This window comes from Lethenteron reissneri, chromosome 35 (assembly GCF_015708825.2).
Source record: "Lethenteron reissneri isolate LAM-NWPU_2019-01 chromosome 35, ASM1570882v1, whole genome shotgun sequence".
In the NCBI taxonomy this organism is placed as follows: domain Eukaryota; kingdom Metazoa; phylum Chordata; class Hyperoartia; order Petromyzontiformes; family Petromyzontidae; genus Lethenteron; species Lethenteron reissneri.
The window spans coordinates 8233903-8250914 of NC_083813.1; the positions used below are offsets into that span (position 1 = coordinate 8233903).

The following is a 17012-nucleotide window of genomic DNA, read 5'->3' on the forward strand; positions in this document are numbered from 1 at the left end:
ACAATTCGATGTAAAAAATACATGTTTTTTTTGTCGTGGTATATGCAGCTGCCACTGGTGGTTGCAGGGGTCATGTAAACCCATTACATGAAACATTTACCAATCGAAAAAAATATTCTTCCACACTCAAAATTCCACACATGTATTGAGCTTCAGAATCTAGCTATTATTTTCTTCAGCAGTATAACATTTAAGTGAACCCAGTTGCTATCATGTAACTTATTTGTGATTAAATGTCACTTCAGAATTGATTAGATAGAAGTGGGCATTGGGCATAGATGTCGCTCTGAAAGGTGTGCTTTTGCGCGTATGCCACAGCCGGTGTGGCAGCCCTACCTGCCACAGAATGGGGACACCATCGAGGTGGCGTTTTCCTACTCGCAAACTTTGTGGCCGTGGTCGGGCTACCTGGCCCTGTCCATCTCTGTGGCCAAAAAGGCGGCCGGGTGGGAAGGGATCGCTCATGGGCACGTCTCTCTCACCATTGCCTCTCCAGCAAATTCACAGGTGGGAAGTTCCACAAATTACAAACCTCACGGTCAAATGAAAATCATTCCAGTCCTTCACATGGAGTATTACTTCGATAGTGATTATGATGGTTTTTGAAAAAACTATCTTTATTGGTGGAAGAATGCACCATCCAAGTGTACATGACAAGTCAGTTCGTCTTGAGTACATCCGACATGGTGGTATTTTATGACAATTCCTCCCTTCAATGAAGGCAGTTGCGACTTACATATATTTAGTGTGCATTATGACACGAACGTTTGTTTTAATGTAATCTGGCTGGTGATGCTTTCTGTGGTGTTTGCAGGCAGAGGATAGTAGCGAGCAGACGTCAAGCATCCGACTGCCTGTGCGCGTCAAGGTGATTCCCACTCCTCCTCGCAGTAAGCGGATCCTCTGGGACCAGTACCACAACCTCCGTTACCCACCAGGCTACTTTCCCCGTGACAACCTGCGCATGAAGAACGACCCTCTCGACTGGTAAAACACACGCAACTTGTCATGACGACCTCCCCTGCTGCATTCGCTTTGAGCACCATATCTCACAGCAGTCACGTACTAACAAAGCAAACAGCATTCGCCGAGAAATGGTGGTGAGGGAGCTTTGCCGGGTAGCTCAAAGGTGGTGAGGGAGCTTTGCCGGGTAGCTCAAAGGTCAGCATTGAGCTGGCACTGCTGAAATTCTAACTTCACATCCAGGCAGCCGCCTGTGATTGAACAATTTTCGTGACAGGATGGATTGTTTGTTTTTTAGACATGAACCTGAAATCAAAATCACACACAGTTAGGAAAGAACATATAAATAAATGGTAATGCGGTCAGTCTGGCATCTGTGCCAAGTTTTACGTACATCAAGGCCATGTCAAGTTGTAAGTTTCAGTTATTTAGTTTTTGTAGGTGATAACTCTAAAGACCAGAATCGTGTTATTTGCAACAGTGACCCGGGCAGAGGTCGCAAACGGGTTTTGATTCCTTACCCGTACCCGGCCGCACCAGGGTCGCAAATGGGTACCCGTACCCGGCCAGGTACGGGTACTCGTTCCCTACCCGTACCCTACCTGAAATGAGTGACAAACGGTTACTCACCAGTGACTCACGGCCTACCCGTACCCGGCTGCACCAGGGTCGCAAACGGGTACCCGTATCCGTACCCGGCTGGGTACGGTTAGCCGGGTATCGGGTAGGGTACGGGTATCGGGTACCCGATTGCGACCTCTGGACCCGGGGCATTAGTCTGCCAGTAGGGGGTAATGATTCTTACATATGATCCCAAATTAGTGATATAAGGTTAATTTAGAATTTGGACCCTGACCTCCGCAGACTGGCCTACTCATGCGAATGACGTCAAGGGGATATTTAACTTCCACTGTGAAGCCGATGGCGCGTAGTAGTATTATGGTTATTACACAGTAATAATCAGGGTGACCGCTGGATTCGAACCGTGAACTTCTGCAATAAGCAGCGAATGCGCTACCGCTGGGCTGTGTCACCGCCCATGAATTGGTGGCAATGCCTCTGACACAGGACAGGTCCAAATAGTTTGTGTCGACTATCAGTGTGGCCAGAATCTGTGCCAACTGTGAACCCCCCACATTCTTGTGCCTCATTTGCATGATGCTCTGCTCACTGTTGAGTTGTTTTTCTCTGATCACACTTAGATACCTCCCCCATATCTTACAATCAGTTCTACTGTCATCCTCTTTTATGTACCTTATCAGTCCTTTTACAAATTATAATTCTTAAACATTGCTTTGGAAAGGCATCTTGCAACTGTCACGAAAAAGGGAAACGTCCCCTTTAGGAACCCTCCATAGTCTTCCTACCAGAGTATAGTTTTATTGGAATAATATATACCACTAGCACTCAATTTCAATGCTGTTGTTCTAAAATATTAATTCTGCTCTGCCTTGCTTAGGAATGGAGACCACATCCACACCAACTTCCGTGACATGTACCAGCACCTGCGCAGCAATGGCTATTTCCTGGAGGTGCTAGGGGCACCAATCACCTGCTTTGATGCCAGCCAATACGGTGAGTGCCTCCATATGTAGATATTATAAGTGTGTACATGTACAGCATATCAATCCATATGCTGAATTAGTTTCTCCCCTTGCTGTGCGGGTAGTTGGGGTTATTTAGGCATATTTCAACACACTGGTTAGTGCCGGCTAGTGAAGGTGGCGGGGAGCATAGATGTGAGAACTTGGAATCGCAGAACAAACCTTTTGCTTTACTGCCCTTTGCTGCCCACCACATTGACCATCATGAGGCCTTCATGGTGTGGGTAGGCCTTCATCCAGCAGGTGGATTGTAAAAAGGGCTGAACAACAACCAGCATTATGTATACATAGCCATCCGTGCTAATCGGAAGTTTATCGCGTAGCTAATTGTGGTTATGCCATATGGCTTTCTGATGTGTTTTCGTGTTGTACCACATATTGTTCAGGACGCAATCCGATGTTTCGCTCCACATCCTGGGTGTTTCTTTAGCAACTACGTTCATTATCACATGAATGACTGTCCTTGGACCACACTGCTGTTACATGACGTGTTCGCGCTGGGAACATTTCTGAGCCTCTTGTCGTCGACGGGGCGTGCAGGCACGCTCGTGCTGGTGGACAGTGAGGAGGAGTACTTCCCCGAGGAGGTGTCGAAGCTGAAGCGCGACGTGGACCATGGCCTGTCCGTCATTATCGTGAGCGACTGGTACAACACGTCTGTCATGCAGAAGGTCAAGTTCTACGATGAGAACACCAGGTGAGCGACCCGCTCCAGAGACTTATATTTTGATAGGGTTTGATGAAACATGAGACATCGTGCCGAACAATACGTGGTACACCACGGAAGCGCATCGGAAAGCCATACCCCATCAGTTTTGCACACCAGTTATGAACCCAACGCTTCTCCTCTTTTGGCCTACAACAATTTTTCTTAATCGGAATTTCATGATTTGTCATGATTAGGAGTTTCCATTCGATTCGTGGTGTACCATTTTGGTGCACTTTAGCAGCTATATAGAGGCGGTAGGTGTTAAGTGGCATACAGCATACGAATGAAAAATAATTCATACATGCACAATTCCATGCAGAATCAGATTAAGAATATTTAGATAGGAATAATGCATAGATCATGAGCATATTAGTTATTTTTAATAGATGACTTATCATTAGACCCTAATATGGAGATGGTGACACGTTTACAGTGGAGCAGCACACGCATGTTACAAATGTGTGTTTAGTGAGTCGAAGCCATTAGGCCCAATGCCATCACGGTGTATTAAGTGCACCGGTATCTCCACATGATGCGTGCAGGCAGTGGTGGATGCCGGACACGGGCGGTGCAAACGTTCCGGCTCTCAATGACCTGCTCACGCCCTGGAACATGGCCTTCAGCGACCGCGTGTTTGAGGGCGACTTCACCATCGGCGACCACGAGAGTAAGTGTGGTCACGGGGAGACGGAGATTGCTCAAACCTGGGTGTGCACCCAGTGCAGGGACAGGCTGTTGCTTATCAGCACATAGGTGCACAGGCAGCAGGATAGGAAAATAAATGGCCCCTTGTTTATGTTTGCACTTGATAGTTTCAGATGTGCTTCATCTGAAATATAGTTGGGAAAACTGTTATTTGCAGCCATTCCTTGCTTTTCAAATGAGCCACAGAAGAAGCACAATTTCATGATGCATTGGTTTTATTCGGTGGCACCTCTGCAGTGAGAGCACAGGGTTTATTGATGCAATTGTAATTGGCAAAGCAACAGCATAGCTTGCTGTGCTCATAGCAGTGTGTGCATTTGCTTGACCTGAGTGTCAACAAGAGTCAAACACAAATACTGCAAGGGTCGATTAAGAAATGAATTGTATTGTACTTCATTAAAAATATACCTCATTACAAAAAATGTACAATGGGGCTTTGTCTGTTTTTAACAAACTAATATGAATTTGTGTATAAATTTTGTTTTCTGGTTCCCGCAGTGTATTATGCTTCAGGCAGCAGCATTGCGCGTTTCCCCAAAGACGGGATTGTTATTACACAGACGCTGAAGGATCAAGGTAAGCTGCTACTGTTGATGTCTATTACAGTCTGTTGCATTCATTCTTCATTTGCGGATTAAACAGTTATCGAAATTAATTTATGTATATTCAGATTAATATATAGCGATGACAGATAGGCCTATCAGTTCTATTTATGTATGGCTACCAAGCGAAAGCGTCTGGTTTTACGTCACAATTAGTTCCCACTTGGTCGGTCTGTGCAGGCATGGACGTGCTGCGGCAGGAGGCTTACACGGTGGAGGGGGTGCCCATCTTGGGTTTGTACCAGGCGAGCGGGGATGGTGCTGGTCGCATTGTGCTGTATGGCGACTCCAACTGCCTCGATGACAGCCACCGACAAAAGGGTAAAGCCGGGGGCCATGGTTGTGCCTGGTGTTGTTGCTGTCCAGTGCAAATGGGAAGAGAATTGCAAAGTTTGACGCTGTGATATCAGAACAACAACACTTGCTATTCATGTTAGTTTACTTTGTCTTTGCAGGTATGAGGGTGTGTTATTGACAGTGATGGTTTTTTCCAACATGCACTTTTGCATGCATGCACTCTGTAAAAAAAAGTATCCTAAATCGAATCACAATCTTGAATCATGACAATTCATGAAATTATTAAACCTATTTTAAGTTTCATTCAAAGTTGGTTATGCATGACGCTGATTCTACTTTTAAGTGCTTCTTTTACACTGATCGGATCTCTCTTGGGGACTCCACAGACTGCTTCTGGATGCTGGATGCGTTGCTGCAGTACACGGCGTACGACGTCCTCTCGCCCGTGTTTTCGGAAGCGAATGGGCGTGGGGCCATCCAGCAGATCACTCACGAAGGCCCACTGCCCACGCGCATGGAGGGTGAGGCTTCGGTCCACGGTTTCACTGTCGCAGAATAATCCTTAAACCTGAATGCCCGTATGGAATATTTACTTGTATTTTTTCACACAGTGAAAGTCCTGTTAACCATATGATTATTTAGCCTTCCTATTATACACGCTCCCAAACAGATCTCTGCAAAATCCTGTTACCTAGCCGTCAAGTTTTTCTATAATCCGATGTTAGGTACGAATCAGAGGAGTCGCACAAGTAGCAGTACATACATTTTATGTGGGTCTTTGCAAGGTAAGGGTCATTTGGTTATCTGAGCCTAAGCACAGAGTGACCCAGAAATGACAGCAAATTCTTACTGATGGTGTTTCTGCATGCTTTACTGCGTGAATAAAAGGAGTAATTTGTATAACCAAATGTGTTCCTCACATTAATTGGATAAGAGGACATTAAGTTTAGTGACAAACAAAACTGTTAATATCGGATCATTTGGTGAAGTCAACAACAACACTGCCTTCTATATGTATACATGTTGAACTTCTTTCGCACCGTACGTAGCCAACTGGGGCACCTATTGCGCGGAACATAATTTCATATGCCCCATCTCCACTTGTTGTACCACTTGGAAGCAGTCTGCAAATGATATCCATCACTGCACAAAAATCGGATACTAGAGGAGAAGTAGCAACACTGCGTTTCTAATGTTAGCACTGCAATCAGTCACTTGTCACTTTAGCAGTGACTGAAACTACTGACGTATTTGTTTAAGTGAGGTCCACAAAAGGTATTTGAAAGTACTATTTGGCCGATAGGGTGGTAAAGACCCCCCCACCGCTAACGTAGTGGCTTATTGGATCTGCACGAGTGGGACAGTGGGTAACATACTTACATACTTCCTAAAGAATGGCTTATTTACTAATAAACCTCCCTGTGCAGGAAACCACCTGTACCGTTACTCCAAGGTGTTGGAAGCTCACCTGGGGGATCCCAAGCCCCGACCCCTTCCTGCCTGCCCCCACCTGTCCTGGGCCAAGCCGCAGCCGCTGAACCAGACTGCACCCAGGTAAATGCCCGTGCATAAAAAAATCTGATGAGACGCGTAAAGGTGCTGGCAAAATCCGTGAACATTTGCATAAGTTGTGTAATGCATAAAAGAGTAATTTGATGCAATTGTATTCCATTGGTAATGACGTGTTGTTCATCTTGTTCTATTTAAAACACGCTTTTCCAGTCTTGTAATGTTTGCACATTGTCTTCAGTTTTTTTTTTAAGTCCAGATAGTTAATTGACCAAAATGTTAGTTAATTTGCATATTGATGTGTTTTTTTAATGCTTAGTTGTTGTATGCTCATATATTTAGCTTTGTTTTCATGTTATATACGAATACACATGTGGCATGAATTGACTGCACTTCATCGTCATGTACCAGTGGATGTGTACGCGTAATTCGGTGTCGTGTGCACACACGTATTTTCACGCCCCGTTATTATTTCAGCAATCTGTGGAAGCAGCCAAAGCTTTTGGCTATGGACCCTGAGCCAATCTCCTTCCCAAACCTGAGGCAGAACCGACCCCAGGTGCGGCCTCTTTCACCCGGAGAGAGCAGTGCCTGGGACGTCCCTCAGGGTAAGGTGTTGCTGAATCGGCATCAGTTGTGAGGTCCCTCGTTACAGAAGTGTAGAGGAGTAGAAGAGAGTAGTGGCGTCATGTGCGTTGTCCGGTGCGATGGCGTCACGGGGATAAAGGGGGAACCCCGTGACATAAGCGGGGTCGTAGCTAGAGAGGAGGGTCGAAGTAGGATGGAACGGCCGGCGCAGAGGAGACGGCACAGGGCAGCCGGCTGTGTCGGGACCCAGTGGGACCTCGCCCGGGACCCCTAACCCCTGGGAAGTGGTTCACCCACCCCCCCCCCCCCCCCCCCCGTGTGTTGTGTAGCCCTTAATAACGGCTTTACCTCCATCTCTTTGAGTGAGTCGTCGCCAACTCTTCTACAGAAGTATGGGATTTGCTAGCGATGGAACTGACAAATGCCAGTACTCTGAAGCAGACTCGTAGCGAATTGAAATCATTTTCATTTTGAGTCGATCAGTCACCCATTAACTACATTCCACGTGAGTTACAAGTCGAAAAGAGTAAGAGAATGATTGCTAGAGAATAAGGTTCAGTGGCTTTGATTATAGTTGGTGGATTTTTGGTGGAGCAAACATTGTTTTTTAGGATAGTAAAATGTTCTATAATCTTAGGTGTCGTATAACCCTTGTGCCTAATTATTAGTTATTTTTTTAAAAAATGACCATTTATGATGCAGGAAGTTTCCTCTATATGTAAACAAATTGTTGTTATGGCATAGGTATCTATGCAATTGCAGGAAAATCTACTTATAATACATAAACAAACCTTGTACAATATTGAGGATTATTGATATATGTTCGTGAATGTGTATGATGCTCTTCAATAGTTTTTATTTTAACTACCACAGCCTGACCCCTTCCTTTTCATCACTGGCAGGTATAATGCCGGGCCGGTATAACCAGGACGTGGGCCACACTATCCCCGTGTTCGCGTTCTTCGGCGCCACGGTGGTGCTCGCGTTCTTTGTTGTCAAAATCAGCAAGACGAAGAGTCGGCCAAAAAGGAAAAGGCCACTGCGTTTAAAACGGCTGCATCTCGCCGTCACCACCAAGCCATCTGTTTGATGACGTGGGCAGTCAAGAAAACATGGCTTTTGTTGACATTTAGCACCTCCATCCCAGTGTGTGCGTGTTTTACACCACTGGCAGGCAGTGCCAAAAGAAGGCCCAGGACTTCTCCTGCACCGGCAGTTTTTTTGATGCCACTGGTCACGCTTGGGATACCGAGGATGCTTTTCTGCGATCAGCTACATCACACACAATTTAAGCGGGATGTGCAGGACTTGAGGTTTTTTTTGCGAATTTGAGGGTTATTTTTTTAACTGCGATTTCCCAAGAAACACCAACGTGGTGAATGATGCTGCGTGATTTTGAAGAGAAAATAGCGGGACCCCCTATTTCCTTCCAAACGAGGTTTGAACTCTACAGTAATCGTCCACGAACTCTTGTGTTTACGCTCACAGACCAAACAAAAAATGTACAGTATATCAAGACGGATGCTGATTGGTAATTTTGCAGGAAGATAGTTATTGGTGAACAGCTTTTAATTTGTTCACTGATATGTTGCATTTCTTCACATTCTACACTACATTATTTTATTTTAATCTGAATTTTCAAAATTGTTATGTCTTGGGGAAGGAGGGATAAATATGAATACCTTAAAGTTAAGTCACGAAGAATGCGCACATACAAACACCTAAAATAATTGTCAATGTTTACTTTAAATGTTGCACCTTATGTTTATCACCTAAATTCTCTTGAAGGTAATCATTATCGTACTAATTGGAATATAAACCATTTTTCAAGCTTATCCGGGACATTACTCAAATTACCTCTATTTATGCTGCTATGCCTGCAAGCTAAACAAAAACATTTTGTTCAACTTTTGAGTGAGGAAACTTTGTTTTGTGTTCACAGGATTTTATAAAGTAGAATATTGAAGTTTATTTCAGTTGAAAAAGTGCCAAATAGTGCATGCATAATGAAATGTTGTGGAATAGCTCATGCTTGTTGATGCGTCAACAGAATTGCTCTGGATATTCTGGCTCAAAATCATAATAGTTGTCACATACGTTCTGTTAAGTTAATTTTACAAGCAATTTTTTTTTTACATCCATAACTAGTAGGCTGGGAAAATTGAAATACATGTCTCTGCATTACATGGCACCAAATGGTGTTTAGCAGCTTGTGTTAAATGTTTATCGTTTGACACAACCAGTGTGTGTGATTCTTTTATATATATAAACGAATTTCTCTTGCAGCGTACATAATAAGCATTATCCTTTTGAAGAGTCCGTTGAAATGTGTTTTGTTGTAGTGGCTGGCATGAGTGATGTTACGTTTAAGATTCAATTTATTCAAATTGCGTGGAGCAAAAATGAACAGGCAAAAATGGGTTTTCTAAATGATGTGCTTTACCTCTGCAACACTTTTTGCAGAAAAATGCTCAAACTTTTTAAATGACGTGTTTAAAATGGGAAATCTAAATGGTTTGAAATGTAATAAAAGTGGCACGTCTTATGCAAAGGTGGGACCGCTTTTGGTTGACTTTGCACAACATTATTTATTGCAGGTGTTAAGTGTTCACATCCGTTATTAGACACTTTTTTAACGTCTTTTTCTCCGTGTTGTAAATTTTTAAATACGATTTTGCTTTAATAGTTAAAAGTGAATGACCAGTGAAAATGTGGCCGGGCACTGAACTACTTACTCAAGGTTACAGAATGAATCTGGCTGCGTATGATGTATGTGCAGTCATGAAGATACCCATCACTGCCATTTGACTGTGCCTGCAATTTAATTCGAGCCAAATTAAACCAAAACAGCTGCCCGCACAAGGGCGTGATTCAATTGCTTTATATTGCACAACATAAAATATTTTCCTGAATTCCCCAATGACTCCAAATAACTCTTTTACAAATTATTTTCAGACCTTAGAATTAAATTGGCTCTGAAAGTTAATTGTCTTAAGTGAAGCATCATCCCAACATGATGGATGTTTTAGCAATCATGTGTTCCACCTTGCATCAGGACGTATACCGCTATCCCTGTCAACTAAAGTGATCATTAGGTTCTATTTAAGTCGTGTTGAAATTGCATTTATTATGACTTTGTTAAAGCTGGAATTTCTGCGAGAAATGGCCACCATTTTATCTAGAATATGGTTAAAAAAAACCATCAAGATATAAAGATTACTTAACAAAGTGTCATTGCCACCATGTAACATCAGGGGGAAAATATGGGGCCACTAATATGTTGAACAGACTGCTAAAAATCTGCAGAAGCAGTCAACTTTAATCAAAATGTGGCTCCGTATTGGAAAAATTACAGTGCAGCAAAACAGCTGCATAGAAATTAACTGGACTGCAATGTTCCATAGCTCTAATATAGCTTAACACGAACTTGTGCGGGGAGAGTAATTTTGCATGTTATGATGCTTGTGTAGACAATGATGTTGGTCCTGAACAAGATTCATATTCATTTTATTGTGGCTTTTTTTTCAAGAAGGAATTGCCACTTGTGGCCGTAAAATTTCTACACCTTTTTGTGGATGTAAATTGTCAAATTCCTTGATAGAAATATTCTGGTATAGTGTTTTTTCAACATTCCAAATTTTTGTTGGTGCTCTGGACATGTCTGTAAAATTAGTGGGAAACTAATATGGTGTAATGAAGAATGAGGAGCATGTTTTGCACTGCCCAGCATTTGTTTTACTTTTCTTTTCATCTTGTTATTTTTCCTGTTGCAAATGTACAGGTAAATAATTGTTTTCAGCATTCCTTTAAATAAACATGGTTTTGTAAAGTTTGAAATAAATCTATATGCTGCAAACAGAAATTTTAATGTGGATGTGTTGTGTTAATGTTCTACATATTACACAGACACAAATTCAACCAAGAGGATGGGTACAAACAGCAATTGGAAGGACGTTATTAACCAGGTACAGTCTTAACTGACTGTGATGTTTCCATCAAACCTGCCTTTGTCAGCTGTTATTTCGACTCTGTGTCTCTCTATGCCTTTCTCTTAGATCTCTCATGCTCACATATCCGTTGCATTGCACTCTCATGCTCACATGTCTTTTTGATTGCACTCTTAAACTCACAGGCCCTTTGGATTGCACCCATTGGGTTGCACTCCCTCGTCGAGGAGGCCGCTCTTCTTAGCCTTCTTTTCTACAGTTAAATGGTAATTTCTCACATTAACATCATGCTAATTTCTCACATTAACATAGCCATTTCCGTGCCTTCGTCCGGGAGGCCACTCTCCTATCTTACAGTTACACGCTAATTTCTCACAGTAACATCACTAGCACCGGCCACTTCTTTATGACCCTTGGGCTACACCCATTTCAAACCTTTTAAAACAGTCTGCCTCAGCAGCAGACCATGCTTTCCCACCTGACGATGGACGCTTGTGGTGCGCCCGAAACGTGATTTATTTAATTTTATACCTATTTTATACCTACGTGACTTAACGAAAGAAGCAAAGAGTATGGGTTCCTGCAGTCACGAAAGCTTCAAATCAAGATTCTACATATTAGTTTAGTACATTAACCCATTTTCATATTCATGAATGGTCTGCAACTCACGCACCCTTTTACATTCTTTACATTTCAAGAGGAGTTGAACTTCAAGGTCACCCCTCTGGCTGCATCTCTCCTTGTATCGTCCTCTCAAGTGAATTACTTCATTTATAACCAACACAATCTCTCAGAGCCAGAACAAGCTTCCTGGCTAAGCATTAACACATTTGTGTTGACATCTTCTTTCGTATGACAGGACCGAAAAGCAATGGTTTGAAATGCGTGAGTTGAATCCTAAGTGTTTTCAACCAATCCAATGAGGCAACGGACGCTGTCTGGATCGCAGCGACACCGCCAGGAAGTCCATAGATGGCGCATTAGTCGGTGATGTGTTTGATGGTTTGGACTTTGCCCACAGTCGCAGCTAGGCGATTCTTTGAACTTCCAATTTTTGGAAGGTAGACACGTGTCCTCCCATGTTGCGTTCGAGCGCGGTGCTTCCACGGTCGGGTCCTCAATTAGGTATTTTGTTTGCCACATCCATAGCCGCTCAAGGTCCCGTCCAGCGAGTGCCAATGATTTTGTATAATTACTAGCTGTACTACCCGGCTTCGCCCGGGACTTGTATCAACCACGGCCCGGCCGCCTTTGTCTCCCCAGTGGCGATGTTAATACGCCACACCAGTTACTCGTTTGAGGCTGAGTCGACCTAGGGGAGGTTCAAATAATCGTCACCGGTGGTGGCCGTGAGCGGGAATGGAACTCGGTTCGCCGGGTTTGTAGCGCAGCGTAGCGTTAACCACTACACCCACCGCTCCTCACACACCACACACGCACAGACACACACAGACACACGCAGACACACACAGACAGACACACACACAGACACACAGACAGCACGCTAACCACTACACTACCGCTCCCCACACACCACACACGCACACACACAGACACACACACAGACACACACACACAGACACACACACACAGACACAGGCAGCACGCTAAGCACTACACTACCGTTCCCCCTACACAACACACGCGCGCGCATCCATAGGTACACATACACGCGCTTGCTGCAGACACACACGACTTTCAGGGTGCGTACGGCAGTAAACGACTGAAAAAAGAAAGCGGCAATGCTGGGCGAGGAACGCCTTAGACCTGCAACACATTTGTGTAATGCGAGCGTAAACATACAAACACATACAAACACATACACACACATACATACACACATACACAACACATACACACACATACATACACACAGACATACACATACACACAAACACACACATACATACACACAAAAACAGACAATACACACACACATACATGCAGACACACAGACAGACACATAACACACATACATACACGCAGATACATACACAGAAACACATACACACAATACATAGACACACACATACATACACACAAACACATCCACAGACATACATACAGACACGCAGACATACACATAAACACATACAAAAAAACGCACATACATACACACACACATACATACACACAAACACATACACACACATACATACACACATGCATACAGACACACAGACATACACATAAACACATACACACATACACATGACCCGGCCTCGCCCGGGACTTGGATCCACCACGCCCGGCCGCCTTTGTCTCCCCAGTGCCGATGTTAATACACCACACCAGTTACTCGTTTGAGGCTGAGTCGACCTAGGGGAGGTTCAAATAATCTTGACCGGGGGTGGCCATGAGCAGGAATCGAACTCGGTTCGCCGGGTTGGTAGCGCAGCGTAGCGTTAACCACTACACCCACCGCTCCTCACACACGACACACGCACAGATACACACACAGACACACACACACAGACACACACACGCAGACACACACAGACAGACACAGACACACACACACACAGACACACAGACAGCACGCTAAGCACTACACTACCGCTCCCCACACACCACACACGCACACACACAGACACACACACAGACACACACACAGACACACACACAGACACACACACACAGACACAGGCAGCACGCTAAGCACTACACTACCGTTCCCCCTACACAACACACGCGCGCGCGTCCATAGGTACACATACACGCGCTTGCTGCAGACACACACGACTTTCAGGGTGCATACGGCAGTAAACGACTGAAATAATAAAGCGGCAATGCTGTGTAAGGAACGCCTTAGACCCGCATTATACATTTGTGTAATGCGAGCGTAAACACACAAACACACACAAACACATACACAATGCACACACACATACATGCAGACACACAGACAGACACATAACACACATACATACACACACATACAAACACAGAAACACATACACACACATACATAGACACACACATACATACACACAAACACATCCACAGACGTACATACACACATACATACAGGCACGCAGACATACACATAAACACATACAAAGAAACCCACATACATACACACACACATACATACACACAAACACATGCACACACATACATACACACATGCATACAGACACACAGACATACACATAACACATACACATGAAAACACATGCACACACATACATACACACATGCATACAGACACACAGACATACACATAAACACATACACATGGCCCGGCTTCGCCCGGGACTTGGATCTACCACGCCCGGCCGCCTTTGTCTCCCAAGTGCCGATGTTAATACGCCACACCAGTTACTCGTTTGAGGCTGAGTGGACCTAGGGGAGGTTCAAATAATCGTCACCGGTGGTGGCCGTGAGCGGGAATGGAACTGGGTTCGCCGGGTTGGTAGCGCAGCGTAGCGTTAAGCACTACACCCACCGCTCCTCACACACCACACACGCACAGACACACACACAGACACACGCAGACACACACAGACAGACACAGACAGACACACACACACACAGACACACAGACAGCACGCTAAGCACTCCACTACCGCTCCCCACACACCACACACGCACACACACAGACAGACACATGCAGACAGACACAGACAGACACACACACACACAGACACAGACAGCACGCTAAGCACTACACTACCGTTCCCCCTACACAACACACGCGCGCGCGTCCATAGGTACACATACACGCGCTTGCTGCAGACACACACGACTTTCAGGGTGCGTAAGGCAGTAAACGACTGAAATAATAAAGCGGCAATGCTGTGCGAGGAACGCCTTAGACCAGCAACACATTTGTGTAATGCGAGCGTAAACACACAAACACATACAAACACATACACACACATACATACACACACATACACACAAACACATACACACAGACATACACATACACACAAACACACACATACATGCACACAAACACATACACAATACACACACACATACATGCAGACACAGACAGACACATAACACACATACATACACACACATACACACACATACATAGACACACACATACATACACACACACATACATACACACAAACACATGCACACACGTACATACACACATACATAGAGACACGCAGACATACACATAAAGACATTAAAAAAACCCACATACATACACACACATACACACAAACACATACATACACATACATACACACATACATAGAGACACACAGACATACACATAAACACAAACACACATACACATGACCCGGCTTCGCCCGGGACTTGGATCCACGATGCCCCGCCGCCTTTGTCTCCCCAGTGACGATGTTCACACACGACAGCAGTTACGCTTTTGAGGCTGAGTGGACCTAGGGGAGGGCCAGGTCCGTTTCAAATAATCGTCAGCGGTGGTGGGCGTGAGTTGGAATCGAACTGGGGTCGCTCAAGCAGCTTAATGACTGTTTGTACAAAGAACATATAAAGAATCGATTATAATAACCAGGCAAGAGTCCACATTATAGACTGCCAGTACACGCACTCAGCTTCATAAGCAGGCTAGAGTGTACATGATAGAGTGGCAGTACGCTCACCGAGCTTAATAAGCAGGCTACAGTGTACATGATAGACTGGCAGTACGCTCACCCAGCTTAATGAGTATTTGTACAGTGAACATTAAAGTAATCGATTGTTGGCGCGTTGGGTTTAAAAGTAATATTAATAGCACACATTGTGGTGGGGGTGTAGTGAAGAGTAGGAAAAACTTTGATGAATTTACCTCAGAGTGGCGTGGTGGGTGTCGAGGCCTAGTAGCGTGCAAAGCCTGCGGCCTCGCCTAAAATTGTCGGCTTGGAAGAGGCAGGGTACGGGTGGCGTTCCTTCCCCCCCCCCCTAGCGCTCCAACAATACTGTGTAATGGCTATTATTTAATTAAATACGGAGCTTATGAAAGTGGCGAAGGCGTGGCTAGCCGTTGGCAGGGGCAACCGCCGTCCAATGAAACTGCAGCCCTTGGCGAAGGCGTGGCTAGCCGTTGCCAGGTCCAATGAAAGCGGCGAAGGCGTGGCTAGCCGTTGCCAGGGGCAACCGCCGTCCAATGAAAGTGCGTATGGGCCAAAGTCCACACACACACAGACAGACAGACATGAACGATTTTATATATATAGATTTTCAGCCAACGTCTGGTGTTGGACGTTGGCTGGAGTGATGTTCGCGAGCACAAGAAGCCACGGGGAGTGGAGTTGGACTTCAGGGTGCCGCTGATGATACGAAGTGCGGTTTTGGTTTTGGTATCGACGAGGTTTGTGAGAGCTGGCACTCCACACAAAATATAGATTAAATTTCTCTGTATTCTGTATTCTTAAGTTTTTTCGGTAAAAAAAAACCCCTAAGAATATGAATCCTTGCAGTCACGAAAGCTTCAAATCTAGAATTAAATTTCTCTGGCCTCCCCTAGGTCCTCTCATCCTTCAATGTTACAATACCTGCTGCGGCTGCAATAAACATTGGGTGTTAAGGCCACGCTTCTTCAACAGGCATTTACATCACTCAATTGACATGTACCGGTACAGCCCTTTTGTGAATCCATTGCCCGATGAGGGCCTCCCCGCTCCGTGTGGGTCGTGGGAGTAATTTCACTATTCCCTGTACTGCACGTTAGGTAGTGCAGGTTAGTGGTGGGAAACATTCACGGCAGTGATCTCGAAAGGAAAATGCAACAATGGAATTTGCTGCGCCGCCCTCTGCTGCCCAACACGTAGGCTCACAGTCGGTTAAAAGCAGACTCGGAGGGAATAATTTACAAGGCACGCATGTTGTAGTTCTTTCGCACCGTACGTAGCCAACGCTGCTCATCAGAGGTGCGGAGGAAGGATAACAAACTAAACACAATAGGAAATTCTAGCGAAATTCGTTTTAAATCTAGATTTCAAAGTGCAAAGCTGCAGTGGCTTCCTAATATAGGACGAGAGCATTCCAGAGGGTTGCAGAAGTACATGATGCAGTGACCGTCTTTGTTCAATAGTTATCCAAAAACAATGATGATGATAATAATTTACACTTACAAATTACGTTTCACCCAGAGGTCGCAAGG

General features: G+C 44.7%; 1 protein-coding gene across 2 annotated transcripts in view; it reads left to right on the top strand.

Annotated features, from left to right (window-relative positions):
- MBTPS1 (membrane bound transcription factor peptidase, site 1) overlaps positions 1-10829 on the top strand; it is a 31292-nt gene extending 20463 nt beyond the window's left edge. For both annotated transcript variants that reach the window (XM_061565711.1, XM_061565713.1), the window contains 11 exons: positions 319-507; positions 815-987; positions 2423-2538; positions 3108-3264; positions 3819-3943; positions 4480-4557; positions 4764-4904; positions 5267-5401; positions 6308-6434; positions 6867-6997; positions 7880-10829. In XM_061565711.1, coding sequence (XP_061421695.1) covers positions 319-507; positions 815-987; positions 2423-2538; positions 3108-3264; positions 3819-3943; positions 4480-4557; positions 4764-4904; positions 5267-5401; positions 6308-6434; positions 6867-6997; positions 7880-8067 — 1560 coding nt within the window. In that variant the 3' untranslated portion in view covers positions 8068-10829. The remainder of the gene's footprint in view (positions 1-318; positions 508-814; positions 988-2422; positions 2539-3107; positions 3265-3818; positions 3944-4479; positions 4558-4763; positions 4905-5266; positions 5402-6307; positions 6435-6866; positions 6998-7879) is intronic.
- Positions 10830-17012: the final 6183 nt, after the last annotated feature.